At 43.6% G+C, this 25,037-nt stretch overlaps 1 protein-coding gene across 1 annotated transcript in view; it reads right to left on the bottom strand.

Annotated features, from left to right (window-relative positions):
* Positions 1–17,319: 17,319 nt before the first annotated feature.
* Positions 17,320–25,037, bottom strand: part of PHRF1 (PHD and ring finger domains 1) — a 272,305-nt gene continuing 264,587 nt past the window's right edge. Inside the window, 2 exon segments of the mRNA XM_033927921.1 lie at positions 17,320–18,248; positions 23,736–23,864. Of these exon segments, the coding sequence (XP_033783812.1) occupies positions 18,102–18,248; positions 23,736–23,864 (276 nt within the window). The 3' untranslated portion in view covers positions 17,320–18,101.

Genomic DNA, 25,037 nt, shown 5'->3' on the forward strand with positions numbered 1-25,037 from the left:
GTCTCTCCAAGTACCGCCCTGGACATCCTGCATTCGTGCTTGAGATTTTTGTTACCTACATGCATCACTTTACACTTATCCACGTTGAACCTCATCTGCCATGTTGATGCCATGTCCCATAGAGAGTTTCCTATATTGTGCATATTCTCTTCCTAATTGTGGCATTAGTGGACAATAAGACATATATTGTCCTGGAATATTGTGGGCAACACATCGCCAATAAAGTGTAGTAAAATAATCTCTTTCCTAAAACATCATCATGCTGGCATTGCATGCCTGCAAGAAACTAAATTATCAGATCTTGAGCACATTGAATTTGTATATGGCAGCTCACAATAGACACATACCGTATACATTATACTCAAATATAAAACAAGGTATCCCTTTTCTCCCCAAAAAGGAGGAAAATAGGTTGAATCAAATATAAGACCGGGGACGGGGTGTTAATATTCATATGCCCTGCCAGGATCTGTGCCCTGTTCTCCCTCACTCCCTCCCCTGCCAGGCTCTGCACCCAGCCACCTCCCTGCCCTGTATCCTGTCCCTCCTCTCTCCTGGTGTCCTGTAGACCACCACCAAGCCTGCCGTATGACATGGTGAGCCGGAACAGGAGGGATCCCTTCCGTTTCCTGTCACGACCGATTCTGCCAATTTTTTTTTTTTTTTTAATCTCCCTCCCACATACCTTATTGTATCCCTGGTGGTCCAGAGGTATACCAGGCAGCAGCAAACTTTCAGTGCTCCTGCCCTGCACTGAGCCCCTCCCTGAATTGTTGCCTCGAGTTCTCACGACCCAGCGGTGTACCAGGCATGAGCGAGCTCTCTATGCTTTTGCCTGGTGCTGAGTTGCTCACTGAATGGCTGCCGCAAGTTCTCACGAGTCCTGCGAGAACTCGGGACAGCTATTCAGTGAATGGCTCAGCGCAAGGCAGGAGCAAGAAAAGCTCTCTGATGCCCGGTACACCACTGAACCGGGAGCATGAGGCAGTCATTCAGCGAGGGGCTCAGCGCAGGGCAGGAGTGTGGAAAGCTCGATCCTGCTCAGTACACTGCTGGACCACCAGGGATTCAAAAAGTACGCGGGGGAGGTAAAATAAAATTGGCACATGGCTGGGACAGAAGACGGGAGGAATCCTTCCTGTCTCGGCCAACTCCACCAGACCATATGGCAGACCCGGCGGAGGCCTGCAACAAGTCCGGAGGGGTGTTTGGGTGGGCAATCACCCGAATATAAGCAGAGAACCCCATTTTGGGGCAATTTTTTGGGCCCCAAAATCTGTTTATATTCCAGTATTTACGGTAGCTCACAGGATACTATTGTTAGAGCAAAAGTATCAAGTGGCAAAACATTATGCACAGTACAGTATCCCACTCCAGTAGCATTGACTGTTACACAATCATCTTTAAATACATAGTAAGAAGTGATTTATGTATCAACAATATAAATATTATCGCTATAGCAATAAACCTAGACTCGTGAAGCAGGTCGCTAAGTTGGAGGGGTATGAGATACATCCTAGTCTTAGGGAAGCTATTGTATCTAGTCATTTTGAGCATCTGTATGCTGCTGCTATGGAATCTAGTGGTCTGGTTGTTAGACGATGCAGGGATACCCTGCATTAGCAATGCTTGAGTAGCCTAACTTCCCGCTGACCATCAGGCTAATTCAAAAAGTGATTAAGCCAATGAGATCAGGGACAATTCCAGGCCCCAATGGTTATGTCAGATTTCTATAAGTTACTGGCTCCACAGCTATGTGCTCCAATGGAAGCTTATTAGTCTGAGGCTATATCATGTGGCTCCTTGTCACCATGGACTAATGAAGCCTTGATTGTGCTTGTTTTGAAGCCAGACATGTCAGGATTGGATCTGGAGTTTCGTGCAATTTTGCTTTTAAAATGCAGATATTAAAATCGTGCCCTGTGTACTAGCAGACCAATTGGTGACCCATTTGCTGGCTGTAATTTGTGTGGAGCAGGTGAGTTTTGGGTGGGGGAGGCATTTGGTAGTCAACTGCATAAAATACTCTTGGCTATTTCAAAACTTCACTGAACCAATATCTTGAATCTGGATACTGCCAAAGCTTTTGAAAAAGTAAACAGGAACAAGTTTTTCAGTTTATAACTTAAATGGGTATAGAGGGTTGCAGTTTAAAGGCAGTTCAGCATCTACTATAATAAATTGTGTGTAGTTTCCATCTTTTGTGATGGGTCATGGCCCCTTGCATTCTTCCACCAATAAAATATTGGCATTAATAGATTATATTTTGTTAACCCTCACTCATCTGCAAGTGTACTTGATGAGGGCTGTGGGTGTGGTGGATGAGTTTAGCTTCTTAGCTGGTTTGAAACATAGAAACATGATGGCTGATAAAGCACAGTTACTTACCGTAACAGTTGTTATCCAGGGACAGCAGGCAGCTATTCTCACATATGGGTGATGTCATCCACGGAGCCCGGATGCGGACAGCCTCGCAAGCAGACTTGCTTGTAAAAACGTAGAAGTTTCGAGTCAGCTGCACCGCGCATGCGTGAGTGCCTTCCCGCTCAGCGCTGGGCGAGTCTCCTCAGTTCAGATACTTAGCAGAGAAGCCAACCAGGGGAGGTGGGTGGGTTGTGAGAATAGCTGCCTGCTGTCCCTGGATAACAACTGTTACGGTAAGTAACTGTGCTTTATCCCAGGACAAGCAGGCAGCCTATTCTCACATATGGGTGACCTCCAAGCTAGAGCAAACAAACCAAAACTGCAGATTTGTACACGGTGCAGGCAAATTTTATTTTGACAAATAAATCTTAACTAAAAACCTTTTACCAGACAGGGTTGTTTTGTTTGTTGTTTTGTTTGTTGCTTTTGACCTCCAAACTAACCAGAATCGGATGGTGGGAGCATTGGCAACTTAGGAGAATAAATTTTGTAATATTCTCTGGCCAAAATGGCCATCCTGTCTGGAGAAAACATCTAGACAATAGTGAGAAGTGAAAGTATGAACCGAGGACCAGGTAGCAGCTTTGCAAATTTCCTCAATAGGTGTGGATCTGAGGAAAGCCACCGAAGCTGCCATTGCTCTGACTTTGTAGGCAGTGATTCGACTCTGTAGTTATAATCAATCTGGCCATAGCAGAGATACAAGCAGCCATCCAGTTGGAGATGGTATGCTGAGAGATTGGATGTCCCAACTTCTTTGGATCGAAGGAGACAAAAAGTTGAGGAGCAGTTCTGTGTGGTTTGGTGTGTTCCAAGTAGAAGGCCAAAGCACGTTTACAGTCCAGAGTATGAAGAGCTGATTCTCCAGGATGAGAATGAGGCCTTGGAAAAAACACTGGAAGTACAATAGATTGGTTGAGATGAAATTCTGAAACCACTTTAGGTAAGAATTTAGGACGAGTACGGAGAACCACCATGTCATTATGGAAAACTGTGAAAGGTGAATCAGCAACTAATGCTTGCATGTTGCATATTGCAGCTCACTGTCTCGTCGAGCAGATGTGAAGGCAATGAGAAACACCACTTTCCAAGTGAGATACTTCAGATGAGCCATAGACATCATCAATTGAGCAAAAACAACATTGAGATCCCAAACCACTGGAGGCGGTTTGAGAGGAGGTTTGACATTGAAAAGTCCGTTCATGTATCTGGAAACCACCGGATGAGCAGAGAGGCGTTTCCCTTCAATAGGCTGATGGAAAGCAGCAATTGCACTGAGATGGACTCAGATCGATGTAGACTCGAGGCCAGAGGTGGAAAAGTGCAAAAGATAATCTAGAACAGAAGATCAGGAGGAATCTTGAGGCTCCTTATCGCGAGAGATGCACCACGTAGAAAATCTAGTCCATTTTTGGTGGTAGCATTGTCTAGTGGCAGGCTTCCTAGAAGCCTCTAAAATGTCTCATACAGATTGAGAAAACTGAAGAGTTATGTTGAGAGGTACTAAGATGTCAGGTGTAGAGACTGCAGGCTGGGATGAAGCAGAGATCCTTGACTCTGTGGAAGCAGAGATGGAAAAACTGGTAGAAGGTATGGCTCCCTGCTGCTGAGTTGAAGTAGAAGGGAGAACCAAGGTTGTCTCTGCCACCGAGGAGCTATCAGAATCATGGTGGCATGATCGTTCTTCAACTTGACCAGTCTTGAGAATGGAAGGAATTCATACAGGAAAAGATTTGTCCATTCCAGTAAGAAAGTATCAGCCTCAAGGCGATGAAGAGAATATATCCTGGAGCAGAACTGGGGCAGTTTGTGGCTGTGGGGAGCTGCAAAGAGATTGATCTGAGGCGTTCCCCACTGCGAAAAAATGTGATGCAGAGGTGAGGAAATGAGTGTCCATTCATGAGGTTGCAGAAAATGACTCAAGTTGTCCACCAAGCAATTTTTCGCCCCTTGGATGTAGACAACTTTGAGGAAGTTGTTGTGGCAGATTGCCCAGTCCCAAACCTTCAGAGCTTCTTGACAAAGGGAGGAAGATCCTGTCCTCCCCCTATTCGTTAACATAGAACCTGGTGACTTGGTTGTCCGTCCAAATGAGGACTACCTGGTCCTGAAGAAGATATTGAAAAGCTTTGAGAGCGTTGAAAATCGCACTGAGTTCTAAGAGATTGATGTGAGACTGACGATCCGTACTGGTCCAGTGGCCTTGAGTACGGAGACCATGGAGATGAGCCTCCCAAGCGTAGGTAGAGGAATCTGTTGTGTGGACCTTCTGATGGTGGTGGTGGGGGGGGGGTTTGAAACAGCAAGCCTCTGGAGAGATTGGAAGAGAGCATCCACCAGCAGAGAGACTGTCTCAAGGAAGGAGTGACTGCAATGTGTTGAAAAAGGAGGTTGCAAGCCTGCGTCCACTGAGGAATTCTGAGGTGAAGTCTGGCAAAAGGAGTCACGTGTAATGTTGAGGCCATGTGACCTAGTAGTACCATCATGTGTCTCGCTGAGATTGAAGAGCGGGAAGACACTACATGACAGAGTTGAAGGAGAGTTTCCAGACATTGTTGCAGAAGGAATGCTCTGAGTTGGATAGTGTCCAGAACAGCTCTGATGAATTGTAGATTCTAAGAGGGTTGTAGTTGGGATTTTGGAAAGTTGATTTTGAATCCCAAACTTTGTAGGAATCACGTAGTCCGTTGGATCGCTACAATAAACCCCTGAGATGTGGAATCTTTGATGAGCCAATCGTCGAGGTAGGGAAATACCTGAAGACCATGGTTCCCTAGAGCTGCTGCTACCACTACCAGGCACTTGGTGAACACTCTGGGAGATGAAGCCAGGCCAAAGGGTATCACTCTGTATTAATAATGCAGATTCTCCACCCGAAAACTGAGATATTGACGGGAGGCCAGATGAATGGGAATATAAGTATAAGCCTCCTTGAGATCCAGAGAACATAACCAGTCATTCTGATCTAGAAGGGAATAAAGGGACGCCAGGGACAACATGCAAAATTTTTCTTTGACTAAAAACTTGTTGGGAGTCTTGAGATACAGAATGGGTCACTGATTGCCAGTCTTCTTCAGAACAAGAAAATAATGGGAGTAAAAACCCTGTTCTGCTGTTCCAAAGGAACTGGTTCAATGGCACAGAGACGAAGCAGAGCTTGAGCTTCTTGAAGAAGGGCGCTCTGGGATGGACTGGAAGGATACTCTCTTGGAGGAAGCTCTGGTGGAACCTGAGTGAAATGAAGAGAGTATCCTTTCCGGATGATGGACAGCACCCAGATGTCGGATGTAATTGTTTCCCGTCGGTGATAAAAATGATGGAGACGACCTCCAATGGGGGGAAAAGAGGACAGAAACAGAAAGGTGGAGGTTATGCTCTGTTTTAAACAGTCAAAAAGGCTGCGCAGTCTTAGGTGCAGCAGAAGGTTGAGATCTGTTGCTTCTGATTCTGCTGTTTTTTTGGGAGGTGGACAAGTGTAAGGAGCCGGTCTCAGAGCAAAATGCCTCTGGAAAATTGGAGGACGTCATGCAGGCTTGTCAGGAGCTGACTTAGGCTTTTATCTGATAATGGAAGCAAAAGATTTTTCATGTTCAGACAATTTCTTAGTGGCTGCCTCGACAGATTCATCGAAAAGGTCATTGCCTGCACAAGGAATATTAACCAAGCGGTCCTGAAGATTAGGGTCCATGTCAATGGTGCGAAGCCAGGCCAGAAAGCGCATTGCTACAGAACAAACAGTCACCCTGGCAGACAACTCAAAGGCATCATAAGAAGACTGGAGAAGATGTAATCTGAGTTGTGACAGAGTACCTATGACTTCTTGAAATTTGAAGTGCTTCTGTGTATCTATATAGCTGAGAAATTTAGGAAGAAGATCAATGAGAAACTTGAAATAAGTGACAAAATGAAAATTATAATCGAGGACTTTGGAGGACATCATAGCATTTTGGTCCAAACTTGTCCATGGTCTTTCCTTCCTTACCAGGAGGAACGGTAGCATAAACTCTGGAAGGATGGGATCTTTTCAAGGAGAACTCCACAAGCAGGGATTGGTGAGACAACTGCGAATTATCAAATCCTTTGCAATGCAGAGTTTTATACCTGGAGTCCAATTTTCCTGGAACAGCAGGAATTGCATAATGAGTCTCGAAGGATGCTCTTTAGAAGAAGAGCTATGCCTCAAGGAAGGCCTCGATTGATGATGAGAGTGGTGCTTGGAAGCAGATCTCGAGGATCGAGGAGACTTCGCCCGGAGATGGAAGCAGACGTTGCTACCAAGGAATGAACAGGGCTAGAAGCTGTAAATCGAAACTCAGGAGGCTTGGTGGAGGAATCTCGAGGCACTCCCAAAGACTCTGTTCCTTGCATGGAGTGTGAGGATTCCTGTCGAGGCATTTACAAACAATCTACTCCTTGCTTAGAGTGCATAGATGCCAGACCAGACACTTGCAAAGACTCTGCTCCCTGCATAGAGTGTAAAGGTTCAGCACGAGGCATGGGTAGAAGCTCGACCTCGTGGGAGTCTGCAGAATGCCCAGGCTGGATTAGAGTAGCCAGCTTCGGTCCCATTTTGGTTAGGAACTGAACAAATTGCTGCTCTAACATGGTCTGGAAGGAAGCCGGCAAGGATGGATCCGCGTCTGGAACCGGACCACCTCCTACGGCTGGAGGTTCCAAAGTGGCAATGGAAATGTGCTTCGACTTGGAAGTCTTAGCAAGCATGAGGACCACCACTGGAACTTTCTGCTGAGCTATCTGACCTGAGGATCCAGGGGAAGATACAGCAGGTGTACTCGAGGAAAGAGCCGCAGCAAACGAGGAAGGTTTGATGAGGCTCGAGATCGGCGTTGTGGTGGCAGGAGGACCCTCAGTAGAAGATGGAACTGAGGCGCTTTCGAAGTCGAGGGTGTGACTTTACAGTCCATCCCGAAAAGCTTCTCCACTAAAATTTGATGATGTTTAAGGGCTTGAGGTTGAAGAGTAGCACAGCGCTCGTACGACTTCGGTTGATAGTCCGGCCCAAGGCACTTGAGGCATCAACGGTGTGGGTCTGTGAGGGAAATCGCACACTGGCACTGGCTACACTTCTTGAAACCCGTTGCTGGCCGGGACATAGGAGGAAAAATAGTCGCAGTACAGTCAAAGCCCATGGGCTGTGGCTGAGAGACCAGCCCCATCAGTCGAACGGAAGAAATTTTTTTTTTTTTTAAACTAGAAATAAAGAAAAGAACACAGCAATTCATAAGGAAAATAAACACAAACCGCAGTGAGAGAAGGAAAGAAGTAACAAAGTTAAACACAGAGAGTCAAAGACGGACTTCTCGGCTCCGCGGAAAACTGAGAACTGAGGAAACTCGCATGGGCAGTGTGGCTGACTCAGAACTTCTACATTTCTACAAGCAAGTCTGCTTGCGAGGCTGTCTGCATTCGGGTTCCATCGGTGACATCACCCATATGTGAGAATAGGCTGTCTGCTTGTCCCGGGATAAAGGCCAAATAGCTCATCCAGTCTGGACTTTAATCTTCAAAAATAAGTAGCTTTGTTGGAGACTTAGCATCATTGTATATGCTTAACTTTACTCACTTTCTTATTGCTATCTCCAAACTGAGAGTGGTAATCTTTTCTTCTTTTTTTTTTTTGTCAGGTAAAATTGCCCTTTGTAACATGTGCTTCAGTGGCTTTATGTTCTGCAAATGTTGCCACATCTATGAAGGAACATGACAACTTGTGAGCACGTTTGATAATTGTTTATCTAGGGAATGGTAAGAGAACAAAATTCCATTTGATTAGGTATTCCTGCCAAAAGGAAATGGAGGTTTGGGAATGTTGAACATTAAACATTTTCCATGGCTTGTGTTATGTACCACATCAATGATTGGTTTTGTAATTTATCTTTCCCATACCCCTAAGAAGCTTTGTTTGAGCAAGACTTATTTCAGTTATACTTTGCATGTATCAGCAGCAACCTAGAGCAATGATTCCCAACCCTGTCCTGGAGGACCACCAGCCAATCAGGTTTTCAGGATAGCCCTAATGAATATGCATGGACAGTTCTGCATGCCTGTCATCTCAATTATATGCAACTCTCTCTCATCCATATTCATTAGGGCTATCCCGACAACCCGACTGGCTGTTGGTCCTCCAGGATAGGGTTGGAAACCACTGGCCTAGAGCAGTGTTTCTCAACTAGGTCCTGGAGCACCCCCTTGCCAGTCAGGTTTTCAGGATATCCACAATGAATAAGCATGAAAGAAGTTTGCATATACTGCCTTCATTATATGCAAATTTCTTTCATGCATATTCATTATGGATATCCTGAAAATCTGACTGGCAAGGGAGTACTCCAGAACCGAGTTGAGAAACACTAGCCTAGAGGACTTGTTAAAATACCATTTCATAAGCCCAAGTGGAGTACCTGGCAATGGCTATGCAAGTTCCATGGTCTCAGGTCTTCATCTTTGCCTCTCTTGCCTATTCAGGGCAATGAAGATTTTACTCCTGGCCTTAGTCCTATGTTTAGAATTCAAGCCACTAAAGACCTTTTATACCTTCATCAGGTGGGAGACATTGAAGATGGAATTTGATCTTTCACTTAGCAACATATATGTACTGTATATCTCCAGTTGTAATACTATGTGGCTTCTTTACCAACGCTCTTGATAACACAAGTTATGGCACTTTAACAGAGGCACTCCAATTCCATTGAGGTATCATCATAAGTATTTGCAGGGGAAAGTTTTGGAGATTGATTACACACCATTAGCAAATAAATGGGGAGGAGCATCATGTTTCTCTTTCCAGGGACTGACTTAATAGATGTTTGATGTCTACTTGAGCTGTAGCTCCAAATACCTTGTTCTGGGAAATGAATTATAAAATGCTTATTTGTATGTATATTTCACCCTTTAGAGCCTATAGAACATTCTTTCAAGCTGATAGTGTTCGTTTAAAGTGTAAGTAGTCACCAGATAACCTTGAATATATGTTCTGGACTTGCCCTGTAATTGCTACCTTTTGGAGGCAGATCTATGTTCATGTGCCTACTGTATAGTGATGACACCACTTATGCTTTTTGATAAATTTGAGAGAGGGTTTCTTGCGCCACAAAGATTTAGTGGATTCCTAAAGTGAGTGGTACTTTTAGGGAGAAGGTCCATTTTGCAGAACTGGATGTTACCTGACTCTCCTACTTTGGCCAAGCTTAGAAAAGAGACGGCTGAGGAGAGATATGATTGAAGTCTACAAAATCCTGAGTGGAGTAGAATGGGTACAAATGGATCGATTTTTCACTTCGTCAAAAATTACAAAGACTAGGGGACACTCGATGAAGTTACAGGGAAATACTTTTAAAACCAATAGGAGGAAATTTTTTTCACTCAGAGAATAGTTAAGCTCTGGAACGCATTGTCAGAGGTTGTGGTAAGAGCGGATAGCGTAGCTGGTTTTAAGAAAGGTTTGGACAAGTTCCTGGAGGCAAAATCCATAGTCTGTTATTGAGAAAGACATGGGGAAGCCACTGCTTGCCCCGGATCGGTAGCATGGAATGTTGCTACTGAGTTTTGGTACTAGTGACCTAGATTGGCCAGGCAATAGTGTAGCCTTTAGTCTCTGTTAGGGTTTAATACAAAACAGTGTTTTAGCCTAGATTAGTGTTTTAGGCTGTATTTCAGGGCATAATATCAGTTTAGGGCACAAATAGCTATTGGGGAAAGGCTCTGGTGTTAATTTAATTCCCTCTCGCCCACTCCAAGGCAGAGCTTTTTGATTTATAAGCTCTTCAGGGCATTACTTTGGTAGGATTTTTCTGCCCTTTCTTTCCAGGTGTAAGTACTTCTGCACCACAATATGGCTGGGAAACATCATATCACCGAAGCTGCTGCTAAGGTTACAACTTGTCTCTGTGCAGACAGAAAATGTTACCCAAGCAGAGGGAATGGCTACATGTGCAAACTGTCTTCAGCTTGAATCTCTCATGAAGGAAGTAAAGGCACTGAAAGAGGAGGTGGCAAGACTGAGAAGCACCCGTGAGAATGGGAGGTACATCGATGAGAATGGGAGGTACATGAGGCATCAAAGATTTACAGCAATGGGGAAGAAGAGGCTGTGCTTAGGGAAGACAGCTGGACCCAGATTACGGAATGCTGCAAGATTGATACTGACTCCCCCTACCCCCCCCCCCCCCTTTGAACTGAAGAACCGGTATACTGCCCTGGAAGTGGAGCAGATGAAAGCATCCCAAGGAGAGGAGGGACCAAAGCTTGAAATCCCCAAAATTACTGGATCCGTGACCACTAAGAGGCGTAAGGTAGTGGTAGTTGGCGATTCCCTTCTGAGAGGTACAGAAGCATCCATCTGCAGATCAGACATGATGTCACGCGATATTCTGTCTGCCTGGTGCCAAAATCCAAGATGATACAGAGCTTGCAGAGACTCATCAAGCCTGATGACTATTATCTGATGCTGCTCATCCACGTTGGCACTAACGATACTGCCAAATACCCCTCTGAATATATCAAAAGCGACTTTGTGGCTCTGGGAGAGAAGGTGAAGTAGTCAGGTGCACAGGTGGTATTCTCGTCCATCCTCCCTTTTGAGGGTAAAGCCAGGGCAGAGAAGATCACATCCTGGAGATGAATGCGTGGCTATGTGGATGGTGTTGTCAAGAACATTTTTGCTACCTGGACCATGTGATGATTCTCCAAGGGCTGCTGAGCAGGGATGGTGTGCATCTATCAAAGAAGGGAAGACGTGTCTTTTGGCAACAGGCTGGCTAATGTACTGAAGAGGACTTTAAGCTAGAAGTGATAGGGCAGGGTGATTAAAGCCCTCAGGTATAAGCTCTCAGGTAAGGGGAATGGGGGCAATGTCTGGAAGGCTCCGGGGGTTGGCTTTGGGGGAAAGTAACCTCGAAAAGGACTTGGGAGTGTTGGTGGATACAACAATGAAACCAACGGCACAATGCGCGGCAGCCTCAAAGAAAGCAAACAGAATGTTGGGTACTATCAAGAAGGGTATTACAACAAGAACGAAAGAAGTCATCCTGCCGTTGTATTGGGCAATGGTGCGCCTGCACCTGGAGTACTGTGTCTAGTATTGGTCACCGTACCTTAAGAAGGATATGGCAATACTTGATAGGGTCCAGAGGAGAGCGACATGAATGATTAAGGGCATGGAAAACCTTTCATACACTGAAAGGCTGGAGAGACTGGGGCTCTTCTCCCTGGAAAAGTGGAGACTCAGAGGAGACATGATAGAGACCTACAAGATTATGAAGGGCATAGAGAGAGTAGAGAGGGACAGATTCTTCAAACACTCAAAACATAAAAGAACAAGAGGGCATTCGGAAAAGTTGAAAGGGGACAGATTCAAAATGAATGCTAGGAAGTTTTTCTTTTCCCAGCGCATGGTGGACACCTGGAATGCGCTTCCAGAGGGCGTAATAGGGCAGAGTATGGTACTGGGGTTCAAGAAAGGATTAGACAATTTCCTGCTGGATAAAGGAATAGAGGGGTATAGATAAAGGATTACTGCACAGGTCCTGGACCTGTTGGGCCGCCGCATGAGCGGACTGCTGGGCATGATGGACCTCAGGTCTGACCCAGTGGAGGCATTGCTTATGTTCTAAGGCAGTATATACTAATGCTCGAAGTATGGGAAACAAGATTCTGGATCTAGAAACTGTGATGGAAGAAGAGGAGTTGGATATAGTGGCGATCACGGAGACGTGGTTCACGGAAAGCCATGACTGGGATGGGCTATAATCTGTTCAGGAAAGATAGGGTAGGAAGAAAAGGAGGGGGAGTAACATTATATGTTAAAGATCATATTAAACTCAGGTTCTTCTAGTGCCATATCTTCAATTAATCAAACCAAAGCACTATAAATGAATGAACACAGGTGCTTACTTCATATATCAATGTAGTAGCTAGGAAATAATTTCTTTCCTGCTAAACAAGCAACCATATTAGATTTTTTCTGACCCTCAGTGGCACCACTCAGGACTCAAACCTTTCATTGTCCTGAGCTTTACGTGTCTGCTCGTCACTGGGTCTAATAATCTTTTTCTTAGAGCTAAATGTTTTTTAGACTTTTTAACTTTTTATATTTATATTTTTATACTTAGCTTAAAGCTGTGGCTAAGTCCTCTTGGCTCGAGATGTCAGCGTTTATAAGGGTAAAGAATTGGCGGTTACAGTGGTAGTCGGTGGTGAAGAGAGATGAAGCCTTGAAAAAGCTATTTAGGCGAAACATGTCGGCTTTGACATCCCTTATAAATGCTGACATCTCGAGCCAAGAGGACTTAGCCACAGCTTTAAGCTAAGTATAAAAATATAAATATAAAAAGTTAAAAAGTCTAAAAAACATTTAGCTCTAAGAAAAAGATTATTAGACCCAGTGACGAGCAGACACGTAAAGCTCAGGACAATGAAAGGTTTGAGTCCTGAGTGGTGCCACTGAGGGTCAGAAAAAATCTAATATGGTTGCTTGTTTAGCAGGAAAGAAATTATTTCCTAGCTACTACATTGATATATAAAGATCATATTAAAGTCACACAATTGCAGGATCTGCAGGGTAAGGAAGAGCCACTGTGGATCAATTTGGAAAGAGGGAATGGTGAATATATTTACATTGGTGTGACGGCAGAACTAGACAGAGATTTAATAGTAGACATTCAGAATATATCTAAAAAGGGGAAAGTTTTACTAATAGGTGATTTTAACATGCCAGATGTTGATTGGGGTATCCCTATTGCAGGGTCTTTTAGAAGTAGGGAGATCCTGAATTCTCTACAAGAAGAACTGCTCCAGTAGTTGGGAATGGAACCCAAGAAGGATGGGGTCATGTTGGACTTAGTGCTTACAAACGGGGAAAGTGTTTCTGATGTTACAGTGGGTGATCATCTGGCATCCAGATGGTACATAGAAACATAGAAAATGGTACATAGAAACATAGAAAATGACGGCAGAAAAGGGCCACAGCCCAACAAGTCTGCCCACTCTAATGACGGTTTAATATTAATAAGGGTATAGAGAGGGTTCATTCAAAGCAAAGGATCTAGAATTTTTTAAAAACTAACTTTGGATGGGGATTACGACAATGAATTGTCTGGATGGGGATGTCTGGAGGGGAGTGGAAATGCAGTGGGCAAAACTGAAAGGAGTAACTGTAAGAGTGACAAACCTTTCTGTGAGGCAAGTAAGTAAAAGTAAGAGGAAATGAAGGCTCCTTTGGTTCTCTAAAGTAGTAGCTGAAAAGGTAAGGAATACAAAGTTAGCTTTCATAAACTACAAAAGATGACAGAAAGAGGAAGACAGGCAAAAATATCTGGAAAAGTTGAGAGGTCTGGTTGTGTGGTCAGGAAAACAAACATGCAAATGGAAGAAAAAATAGCTGACACAGTACTACAGGGAGACAACATTTTTTAGATATATCAATGATAGGAAGAAGTGCAAAAGTGGCATTGAGCGACTCAAAGTTGAAGGGGAGAAATATGTAGAAGCTGATAAAGGAAAGGCTGAATTGCTTAACAGATATTTCTGTTCTGTGTTCACGGCTGAATTGCCAGGAGTGGGACCACAGAAGACAAATAAGAATAGGGATGGAGGAGTGGTAGACCCTGATCGATTTTCGTTAGGAACTAGCTAAAATAAAAATAGACACAGCGATAGGGCCAGATGGTTTACATCCGAGGGTGCTGAAAGAACTTAGGGAAGTTCTGGTGGCTCCGCTGACTGACCTTTTCAATGAGTCTCTAGAGTCGGGAGAAGGGTGGATGTGGTCTTCTCTACAAAAGTGGAAGTAAGGAAGAAGTAGGGAATTATAGGCCGATAAGTCTGACTTCTGTGGTAAGCTTTTAAAACAGAGAATGGTGAAGTTTCTGAAATCCTGTGGATTACGGGAATGGAGGCAACATTGATTCAATAGAGGTAGGTCTTGCCAGACAAATCTGATCAATTTCTTTGACTGGGTGACCAGAGAATTGGATAGAGGATGTGCACTAGATGTAGTGTATTTAGATTTTAGCAAAGCCTTTGACAGTGTTCCACACAGATGTCTAATAAATAAACTATTGAGCATGTATGGTTGGGCAGACTGGATAGACCACAGTTCTTCAACCGCCGGTCCGCAGGAAATTTTTGCCGGTCCGCACAGGACCGGCAAGATTGACTCATTTGAACTTCCTGCCGGTCCACGCAGGACCGGCAAGATCAGCATCGGAAGCGTGCGCTGGGCCGGAGAGATCTTGGGGAGCCTCCGACAGTGGCTTTCTCCCCTCTCTGCAGCTCTCCTTTACTTCCCAGCGCAGCGATTCACGAAGGCAGCCTCGGGGCTTTTGCTGAGTCGCGGCTGCCTCTGATGATACAACTTCCTCTTTCCTCAGAGGCGGCGTGACCCAACAAAGGACCCGAGGCTGCCTTCGTGAATCGCTGCGCTGGGAAGTAAGAAGAGCTGCTGGGAGGGGAGAAAACCACTATCAGTCTGGGAAGCTGCTGGGCAGGGGAAAAAAGGGACAGCTGCTACTGGAAAGGGAGAAGGAGAGATGCTTCTGGGAGGGGAGGAGGGAAAGGAATCTGGGAAGCTGCTGGGCAAGATAAAAAAAAGGGACAGCTGCTACTGGACAGGGAGAAGAAGAAGGAGAGATGCTTCTGGGAGGGGAGGAGGGAAAGGAATCTGGGAAGCTGCTTGGCAAGGAAAAAAAGGTACAGCTGCTACTGGAGAGGGAGAAGGAGAGATGCTTCTGGGAGGGGAGGAGGGAAAGGAATCTGGGAAGCTGCTGGGCAAGATAAAAAAAGGGACAGCTGCTACTGGACAGGGAGAAGAAGAAGGAGAGATGCTTCTGGGAGGGGAGGAGGGAAAGGAATCTGGGAAGCTGCTGGGCAAGGAAAAAAAGGGACAGCTGCTACTGGATAGGGAGAAGAAGGAGAGATGCTTCTGGGAGGGGAGGAGGGAAAGGAATCTGGGAAGCTGCTGGGCTAGGAAAAAAAGGGACAGCTGCTACTGGAGAGGGAGAAGGAGACGGAGAGATGCTTCTGGGAGGGGAGGAGGGAAAGGAATCTGGGAAGCTGCTGGGCAAGATAAAAAAAGGGACAGCTGCTACTGGAGAGGGAGAAGAAGGAGAGATGCTTCTGGGAGGGGAGGAGGGAAAGGAATCTGGGAAGCTGCTGGGCAAGGAAAAAAAGGTACAGCTGTTACTGGAGAGGGAGAAGGAGAGATGCTTCTGGGAGGGGAGGAGGGAAAGGAATCTGGGAAGCTGCTGGGCAAGGAAAAAAAAGGGACAGCTGCTACTGGAGAGGGAGACGGAGAGATGCTGCTGGGAGGGGAGGAAGGGAAGAGAGTTACTGCTGGACAGGAGGAGGAGGGAAGGGAGAATGAAAAAAGGAAGGAAACAGCTGGCAGAGAGATTAGAGGAGGGGAAGGGGAGACACAGGCATGAGAAAGTAGAGAGATTGATGATAGGAAGGGGTCAGCAGAAAAATAAGCAGAGGGACAACGATGATAGATCTGGTGTAGGAGAGATAAAAATGAAGAGAGCAGAGAAGCTGGAATGAATCATGTAAATAGGAGAGAGGGGCACAAGCTGGATGGAAAGGAGAGAGGGACATAGAAAGAAGACAGATACCATATGGAAGGGGGAGAGGACAGATAGTGGATGGAAGGGGCAGATGCTGGATTGAAGAGACAGAGAGGGCATACGCTGGAAGGAAGAGAGTGAAAAAAAGATTGAAAGCAGAAACCAGAGACGACAAAAGGTAGAAAAAAATAATTTTATTTCTATTTTGTGATTAGAATATATCAGATTTGAAATATATATCCTGCTAGAGCTGGTGTTAGACATAACTGGGGACTGCAAAACCCAGGCAGTGCTTCTTTAGCTTTCAGCTGGCTTAGGGCGCTCTCTGACCAGGGGGCAGTTGCCCTAGTTGCACTCCCCTAAAACTATTCCTGTCATGTGTTACTTCAGTATTCTGTTAGCATGATATTTCTGTGTAGCATTCTGTAATAATTTGGCTTGTTCAGTTTTCTTGATAGTAGAGGGGATATATGTGAAGGGGAGGTGAGACAGGGGTTTTGTTGATCCTTGCTCTGAATTATTTGTATTTATAAAATGACAATTCTACAGAATATTGTTTCTTTTTATACTTTAATAAAATACATTCAATATAAAATCATAACTGAGGCTTGTGTGGATGGGATCAGATGATTTGTGGGGCCGAGCTCGCGGAGATGGGGCGGAAACGGGATTTTTAAATTTTAGTCCTAGTAGTTTGCCGGTCCACAAAATAATTCTTTTTTTTCTGCCGGTCCACGGGTGTAAAAAGGTTTTAGAACACTGGGATAGACCACTCAGGGTCTTTTATCTGCCATCATTTACTATGTTACTCTTGCAGGCAGGCTTGCTTGCAGAAGAAATAACTGATTGGGGCAGCAGAGAGGAGGGAGAAGGAAGAGGTGCTGAAAACTTATCAGTATTTCTTGCAACAGTCTAGCAGAGCAGATAGAAGACCATTGTTTCAGCATACCATCTCTATTGCACTGGATATATATTTGGGTAGGACTGTAGTCAACAATACAGAGTTTCCAACTGGCATCAGATTAGCACAAGCCTCACTCCTAATACTTTTGAATTAGGGTCTCAGATATCACACCAAACCTCTTGCATTCCTGTCAAGGTTACTGGAGAGCCAATACATACAGGACCCATTCCTTGTACCTTTCTATACATCTCTCATCAGAAAGCCACCTCGCATACATTGTCCTTTGTCACTCTATCATCAGGTGGTCTCTTTTTTTGCATATTCTCAGATCATACAAGGATTTTCCTGTACTCTGCATAGTAACTGTCATCCGTAATATATATCGAAAGAAGGTAAAAAAAAAAAAGAACAATTAGCTGCATGGTTAAAACCATTCAAAATAGCTTTATAAAGTGTCACAATTCTGTTTTCTGTACATCTGATGTCTCATTCTTCATACTTCTAGTTACAAATGCGTAATTTTTATCCTTGTTCCAGTTCTTTTTCTTTCTCTTTTAAAGGCAACTCAACACAAAACAACCATCAACAATACCCTATTTACAGAGAGGTACAATATAACATAATCATTGCAAAAAAGAATAAAAATAATTTCCTTGGTAACAAGATACTTGTTTAAGATGTAAAATAAGAAAATTCACATCTTTACTTCAAAAAGAGAAAGAACTGGTAAAGATAAATGTAGAACTCACTTTTTCTGATATCACAAGTCATTATCCTTCTTTCCTCCCCCCCTCCCAAAAATTTTTAACAACCCTCCCCAGGGATTCAAGTATCAAGGATTAAATGATGGACTAAGGAATTGGTTCTAGATGCAGTTCATATTCCCATAAATTAAACCACAAAGAAATAATCTAATTTTAAAAAAAAGAGCTTTAACAAGATAGGTATAGAATTCAAACCCACCCTGAAAAATGCAGGGGCCTCGGTTTGAAAATGAACCATGTGTTTCCCTATGCAGTTAAAACTACCAACTGAATTCAGAGTGGTGTTAGTTAATCCCAAGTTTGGAAAGTCTACTCCTGTCTGGAAGAGCTGCAGTCCGGATTCTGCTCCACAAACAACGGTCAATGGGGAGGAAGACGATGAGCCCCTCCCCTCTCCGTGTTAGTTGTATTTTATCAAAGTAACCAGGCAGCAGCTTATGCTGGTGTTTGATGCTCAGAATCTTGATCCTCTTCTGGCTCTGGCCTTTTATATTTCCTCATGTGTTTGTAGCGCTCCACATATGCCTTCACCAGGTTTGCCACCTTTACAGGGTTGATTTCTCCACTTTTGCTGTGACAGATCTGCAGGAGAAACATAAATCAAATACTGTTTCATCACATCTAACTCACTAAGAATTTGTGTACAGACAAAGGGCTAGATTCTAATAACACCGCCTAACTTAATTGCTTTAATTGGTTCAACTGGCATAGTAACTGACTGGCACCATTCTCCCATCTAAGGAGGTGCCTTGCATTGCCTAAGTCCATTATGGGCAAGGTTAATTCTGGAAGTGGCGTTAGGCACCTCTGTAGACGTGATTATTGTGAAAGGTAGGTGCTGGAAATTTAACCCTTTAAAACCCTGGCCTACCTTTCACGTAGCCACGATTCTGCAAATGGCGCCTTTGCATGACTGACACACAAATGGCACTCTGTTTGGAGGCGCCGACCAATAACAGCACCATTTGTAGAATCTAACCCGCATTTTGTACTGGGTTGTAATTAGACTAAATGGTGCTATAAGATATGTGATTTCTGTGCAATAAAATCCAAGACCCAGAACTGAACCATGAATCTTGTCATTTACTTATTAAATTTGCATAATCATTTGAGACAATGGTACTAACAATTTAAGGCAGGAATTTTCCAAGGACTGCAGGTGACATCATTCGACAAAGCCCCAGCACGGATGCTGCCAACCATTCCACAACTTTTAGAAGCCTTTGGCAGCACTGAATGTACCGTATTTTCACGCATATAACGCGCGCGTTATACGTGGTTTTTACAAACCGTGCATAACCTTGCGTGTACAAAATTTTTTTTACATAGTTTCCCCCCCCCCCATCACCCGGAAGGAGCGCTCACACTCCCACCCCGAAGGACCGCTCGCACCCCCACAGCCTCCCCCCCTCCCCCATGGAGAAGCTGTCTACCTTGTTTCCGGATGCCAGCCCAGCTGCTTCCTCTTCAGGCGGTCCCGCCCTTTCTCTGATGTCAGAGAAAGGGCGGGACCGCCTGAAGCGGAAGCAGCGCAGCAGGGCTCAGAGAAGGGGCAGGACCGCCGGCAGAGGAAACAGCTGGGCTCGCTGGCATCCGGAAACAAAGTAGACAGCTTCTCCATGGGGGAGGGGGGAGGCTGTGGGGGTGCGAGCGGTCCTTCAGGGTGGGAGTGCGAGCGCTCCTTCGGGGTGGGGGTGCGAGCGGTCCTTCAGGGTGGGGGTGCGAGCGGTCCTGCGGGGGGGTGAATCGGACGTCGGGGGGGGGGGATCAGGCTTTCAGGGTAGGGACAGGACTTCAAGGGGGAAAGGAGAGTCAGGGCGGGCGAAAAGAGAGTCGGGGTCTCCAGAGGAGAGTCGGGCAGCATGCGCGGTATACGGGTGTGCGCGGTATATAAAAATTTCTGTACATAAATTTGTGTTTTCCGCGCGCTATTCCCGTGTGCGCATTTTACACGGGTGCGCGTTATCTACGTGAAAATACGGTACATGCATGTGGACCTTCTCACCTGCCTCATCTGCGTAGGACCAGGCAGTTGAATACAACTCCTAGGGGAGGTAGGAAGTATGTGATAATATGTGCCCTGCTGTTCTCATGGAACACCTGCTACATATGGATAATTTTGCTTACTCTGAGGATAAGCAGGACTGCATATTACCACAGATGGGTATAGGTGTTCTCCGAGGACAGTAGGTATAGCATAGTTAAAAGACAGGGAGAATTATAGGCTGGTTTAGATGAAATTCTGAGATGACCTTTGGGAGGAACTTTGGATGAGTACGAAGAACTAACCCTATCATGGAGGAATGTTGTTAGGTGGCAAGTCTGTGAGCACGGAGTTTATGTGCCAAACGCAGCCTTGGATGCCCTGACGCAGCTTAGCGAAATGCTGGCTGGCCAGACGGCTTGGGCTGAGCAGACTTGCAGTGTGGAGTTGAATTACAGTAAGAGGTGTTCGGGGGAAGAAAGTAGTTTGGATGTAGAGAAGCGACAGAGAAAGCTAAGTATTGATGATGACTCTTCTATGACATTTCAAACTGGCATGCACTCATACACAATTCTTGTACTTTAGCAGGAAGCAATTTTATGGTCGCTCCCGAACACAGCTGCTAGCTAAAAATTTTTGTGCTTGGCTCATAACGCACTTGTGGAGCGGCTGAAAAGTTTGGCTCCTATTACATTACATTAGTGATTTCTATTCCGCCGTTACCTTACGGTTCAAGGCAGATTACACAAGAATTGTCATGATGCTACGAAATACATTTGCTGGATTACATGAGAATTGTCATGATACTAGTAAATGCCTAATGAGTGGTTTGAATATTTTTTGATTTGCTATGTAGAGAGTGTTGTGGGTGAATCTTGGGGGCGGGTCTGGTCCTGTTATAAAGGTTTAATGTATTTTTTTGAAGAGTAGGGTTTTTGTTTCTTTTTTGAAGGTTTTGTAGTCTGTGGTCGAGGATAGCAGATTCGTGAGTTGCTCTGGTGACTAGAAGGTTGTAGTACATTTTTCTTCATTTGACATTTTTGGTAGGTGGGTGTGTGAATAGTGTGTGGGTTCTCCTGTGTCTGGTTGAGGTAGATTGAGTTAGTCGGTTGGGCTGTCTCCGTTTATAGCTTCAAATAGTAAGCAATGGAATTTGAAGTGTACTCTTGCTTGTATTGGGAGCCAGTGTGAGTCGTGGTATGCTTCTGTGATGTGGTCATATTTTTTTTTAGAAAGTAGATGAGTCTTATTTTTGTATTGTTTTATCATGGTTGCTGGGCAGGGGAGATATAGTATGTTGCAGTAGTCTATTAAGCCTAGGATTAGAGATTGTACCAAAAGTTGGAATTGTTTTCTGTTGGAGAATTTTTGAACTTATTTTAGGTTTCTTATAGTTGTAAATGATGTTTTTATTATTTTGTTGATTTGTGGTTGCATGGTACAGCCTCTGTCAATCAGTACTCCAAGGAGTTTTAGCATGGGATGAATGGGGTAAGAGATCGAGTTTATTACTATGTTTGTTAAGGTTGGGGTTTTGCTGTTTTCTAGGAGGATGAAGTTTGTTTTGTCCGGGTTAAGTTTTAGTTTGTGCTCTGTCATCCATGTTGCTACTGTTTCAAGTGTTTTGTGCCTATCATGGTGGGCTCCGGTTGGTCGAAAGGAAGGAGACTGGTGATGTCATCTACATAGCTGTAGGAGGTTAGGCCATGTTTGTCTAGGTAGGAGCTGAGGGAAGCAATGTATAGGTTGATCCTTGGAGTACTCTGCAGGGGTTGAACCACGGTTCTGATTTTTCTTTGTTTGTTTTAACTCTGTATGTTCTGGATTGTAGGAAGCCTTTGAATCATGATAGTACCTTGCCTGAGATTCCTATAGGTTCTGGATGTGAATTTTGACATTCTGATTTATTCACGTATTTATAGTCTTAAAAAATTTCTTTAAAATTTTTTAAGACATTGAAATATTGAACAATTAAATTATTGAAAAATTAAATAAATTAAGATTAAGAAGTTTTGCGGAACTGATGGAGGAACGTGTTTTTTTTGCTGATGAGGTAGCTCTGAATTATGCCTGCATGAACGTCAATTAACAACGGCAGGCTTGAGTCTGAGGCTTTTTTTTCCTCCTGTATAAGATCCTCACAGCTTTTGATGTATTTTTGCATTTAAACCCTAAGGGCTAGTGTTTTTAGCGCATGCACACGCTACCTGAAAAACTACCGCCTGCTCAAAAGGAGGCGGTAGTGGCTAGCACACGGCATTTTAGTGTGCGCTATTCCGCGCGTTAAGGCCCTAATGCATCTTTGTAAAAGGAGCCCTAAGTGGTTGAGCCAAACATAAGCTATTAACTAAAGTGAATATAATTTATTCCTTTGCTTGGGAACAAGATAATTTAGTTCAAGGGTTTTGTTTTTAATAATTTGTCCCTTGAGTTTGTGGAGGTGGCGTGAACCCCACTATTTACCCTTCTCCATTGAGAATATTGACCATTTAAACCCACTCTCTGTTTTCTGTCTTTCAACCAGTTATTAATCCATAAAAGGACATTAACCTCCTATCCCATGACTCTCTAATTTTCTCAGAAGACTTTCATGAAGTACATTGTCAAATACCTTTTGAAAATCCAAATACACAATATCAACTGGTTCACCTTTATCCACATGTTCATTCACCCCTTCAAAGAAATGCAGTAGATTGGTGAGGCAACATTTCCATCAACTAAAACCATGTTGGCTTTCTCTCATTAATCCATGCTTATGTATATGTCCTGTCATTTTGTTCTTTATGCATTTTGCCCGGCATCGTCAGACTCACCAGTCTATAATTTCACGGATCACCTTTGGAACCTTTTAAAAATCGGTGCCACATTGGAAAAGACCTATTAGGCCTTGCATGGCATTTTATTTACATAACTGATACTGTGCCATGAGAATTTGGATGCAGTTCTTGGGATCCCAGACCCTTTTCCAGAAATGCTTCTGTTGGAGATATTTTTGTTTTAATTTTGGAGATTGGTTATAGCTTGTTTGCTTTGCTGGAGGGCTGTGTTTTATATGTTCATTGTTCTTGGTTATTGAATTTATTCAGCTTGATTACACTATTACATTAGTGATTTTTATTCCGCCATTACCTTGCAGTTCAAGGTGGATTACAGAAGAGGATTTCTGGATATGTCCAGAGGTGTTACAGAGTACAGTGGGTTGCTTCAGAGGCTTGAAATGTTTCATACAGTGTAGTTAATCTTCATGGATTTCTTGAATAGCAGGGTTTTTATTGGTGGTCTAGTTTTGCTGCCTGTGTGGCTAGAAGGCCATCGTACAGTTTTTTTCCGTTTATGTCTCTGATTGGAGGGTATGTGAATGGTGTCTGGGTTCTCCTGTGTCTGGTTGTGGTAGTTTGGATTAGGCAGTTGTTCAAGTAGGATGGGCTGTCACCATTTATGGATTTATTCATTAAATATTTATTGATTTTCAGTTTAAAGTCAAGTATTACACTTGTACAGAAAGCAACAATAGAAGGTACATTAAATACGTTGAAATTATAAGTCATAAAGGTAACAAAAATTTTTAACTATTTATGTTCAAGTCCTCAACTTAGGATCCAAGACTTAAAAAAATGCCTGTACAGAGGTATTGTCTTGCAGTGCCCATTAGTGTTCCTAGTAGGGTCTCCGTGCTGTAGTTGGCTCTGAAGCCCGACTGTGTGGGGTGGAGTACGTTGTGATTATCTAGGTATGAAGCTAAAGTTTTGGCTACGAGACCTTCCATCAGTTTGACGTTCAGTGGGATTGAGGCTATGGGTCTTATGCTATGTCCACCAGCAAAGGTATGACACCTTGAAATCACAAAATTTGTTTCTCATCCCCTATTCTGACATCTGCAGTAACATTAAATGCTTCTCTATTTACAAAACAAAGAGTGATAAAAGACACTGGATTATCCCCATCTGAATATGAAGACACTAAAGGAACACTGGCAGAATACAAGCACCAGGTCCCTAATGATGAATCCAACTGTGTTATTAGCTTCTCTCAATTCTACCGTCTAAGAAGTTAGATCAAGCTCAAGAGTTCTTTTCCTGTTTTACCTTCTGTACAGCCTTTCGCAGAATATCCTTGTATTCATCCTTAGTGATCTCCCTCTTTTGATAAAAAGGTTTTATGGCAAGTTTAACTTCTTCGACAGCCCGCTCCTGTATGTGTAGTTTCTTCAAGTACTGCAAAGATAGGAAAAAGCACACTCAGTAAACCAAAGATAAAGGAAACCCCCCTGAAATAATGGATTACCAGCTGTAATTGGTCTTTATAATCAGTAAAGGTAGTCTTATGATGGCTCACAAAAGCAGAGCAACTATAAGAAACCACAACACTAGTAGTGACCACGAGTTCATTAGTACAAAAGGCTTTGCAAGCTTTTTCCTACAAAAACCATCACTAAGACTATAGTACTATGCATTGACGTGTGAGAAATCTGTATGCAGAGATCTTGACTGAGGGGCTATTGCAATGGCTGTTCTCTTGGGACCAGAAAGGGGTGTAACGAGTCCATATTCAACTGACCTGGTGCTGAGGTTTCATTTTGAAGGTAATACCCTTCCAAACCCTAGACCATTTGTTACGAGTACTTAAGTTGTCTAATCTATTGTCAGGGGAGGTAGGTATGGAAGATAATAGAAAAAAAAATAGGAGAAAAATGGATAACGTTTACCTTTAGGAATTGGGGGTAGGTTAATTAATGACAGACCCATGATTGGGGATTTGGTTTGTGATGAATAAGTAGTTTGTCTTTTGTAGAGGACATTGGAATGGGAGGGGAGTTTGTCATGTTGAAAAACTATAAAAACTAGAGGTGGTATGCACATATTGTATTATTTTTAGAGTGCAAGACTTTTTTTTATTGTTGTGACTTTGATCTTATATTTTGTTTTTCTTAGAATTGTTTCAATAAAGACTTCTGAAAATTAAACAATTTTTTAAAAGAAAATGGGAGATAGCAAAAATAAATTACTTCCAAAAATATCATATTTGGGTCAATATAAATCATGTATATACTTTTTACATACTTCTGTGATTTGCAGGTGTAGATAACCACATTAACACATAAACAACAGTAGAAATCCCAGTTTTAAAAATTATACAAATTATGAATACATGCATGTGACAAAATAGCACGGCTTGGGTATGAGTAGGGCAAAATAGGCACATTCACCATTCACAGATCTGCAGCTGCTCCCAGATATCTGGGGTTGTTTTTCTTGTAAGTGCTCATTTCAGGCTTTGTTCTACTTGAAGAATTAGGGAATTAGGGGAAGATGCCCTCTTAATCCCTATTTATATCCCTCCTCCCCCCCCCCCCAAAATCCACTCTGCCAAATGATTACAGGTCTTGT

This window comes from Geotrypetes seraphini, chromosome 19 (genome assembly GCF_902459505.1).
Source record: "Geotrypetes seraphini chromosome 19, aGeoSer1.1, whole genome shotgun sequence".
Taxonomy (NCBI): domain Eukaryota; kingdom Metazoa; phylum Chordata; class Amphibia; order Gymnophiona; family Dermophiidae; genus Geotrypetes; species Geotrypetes seraphini.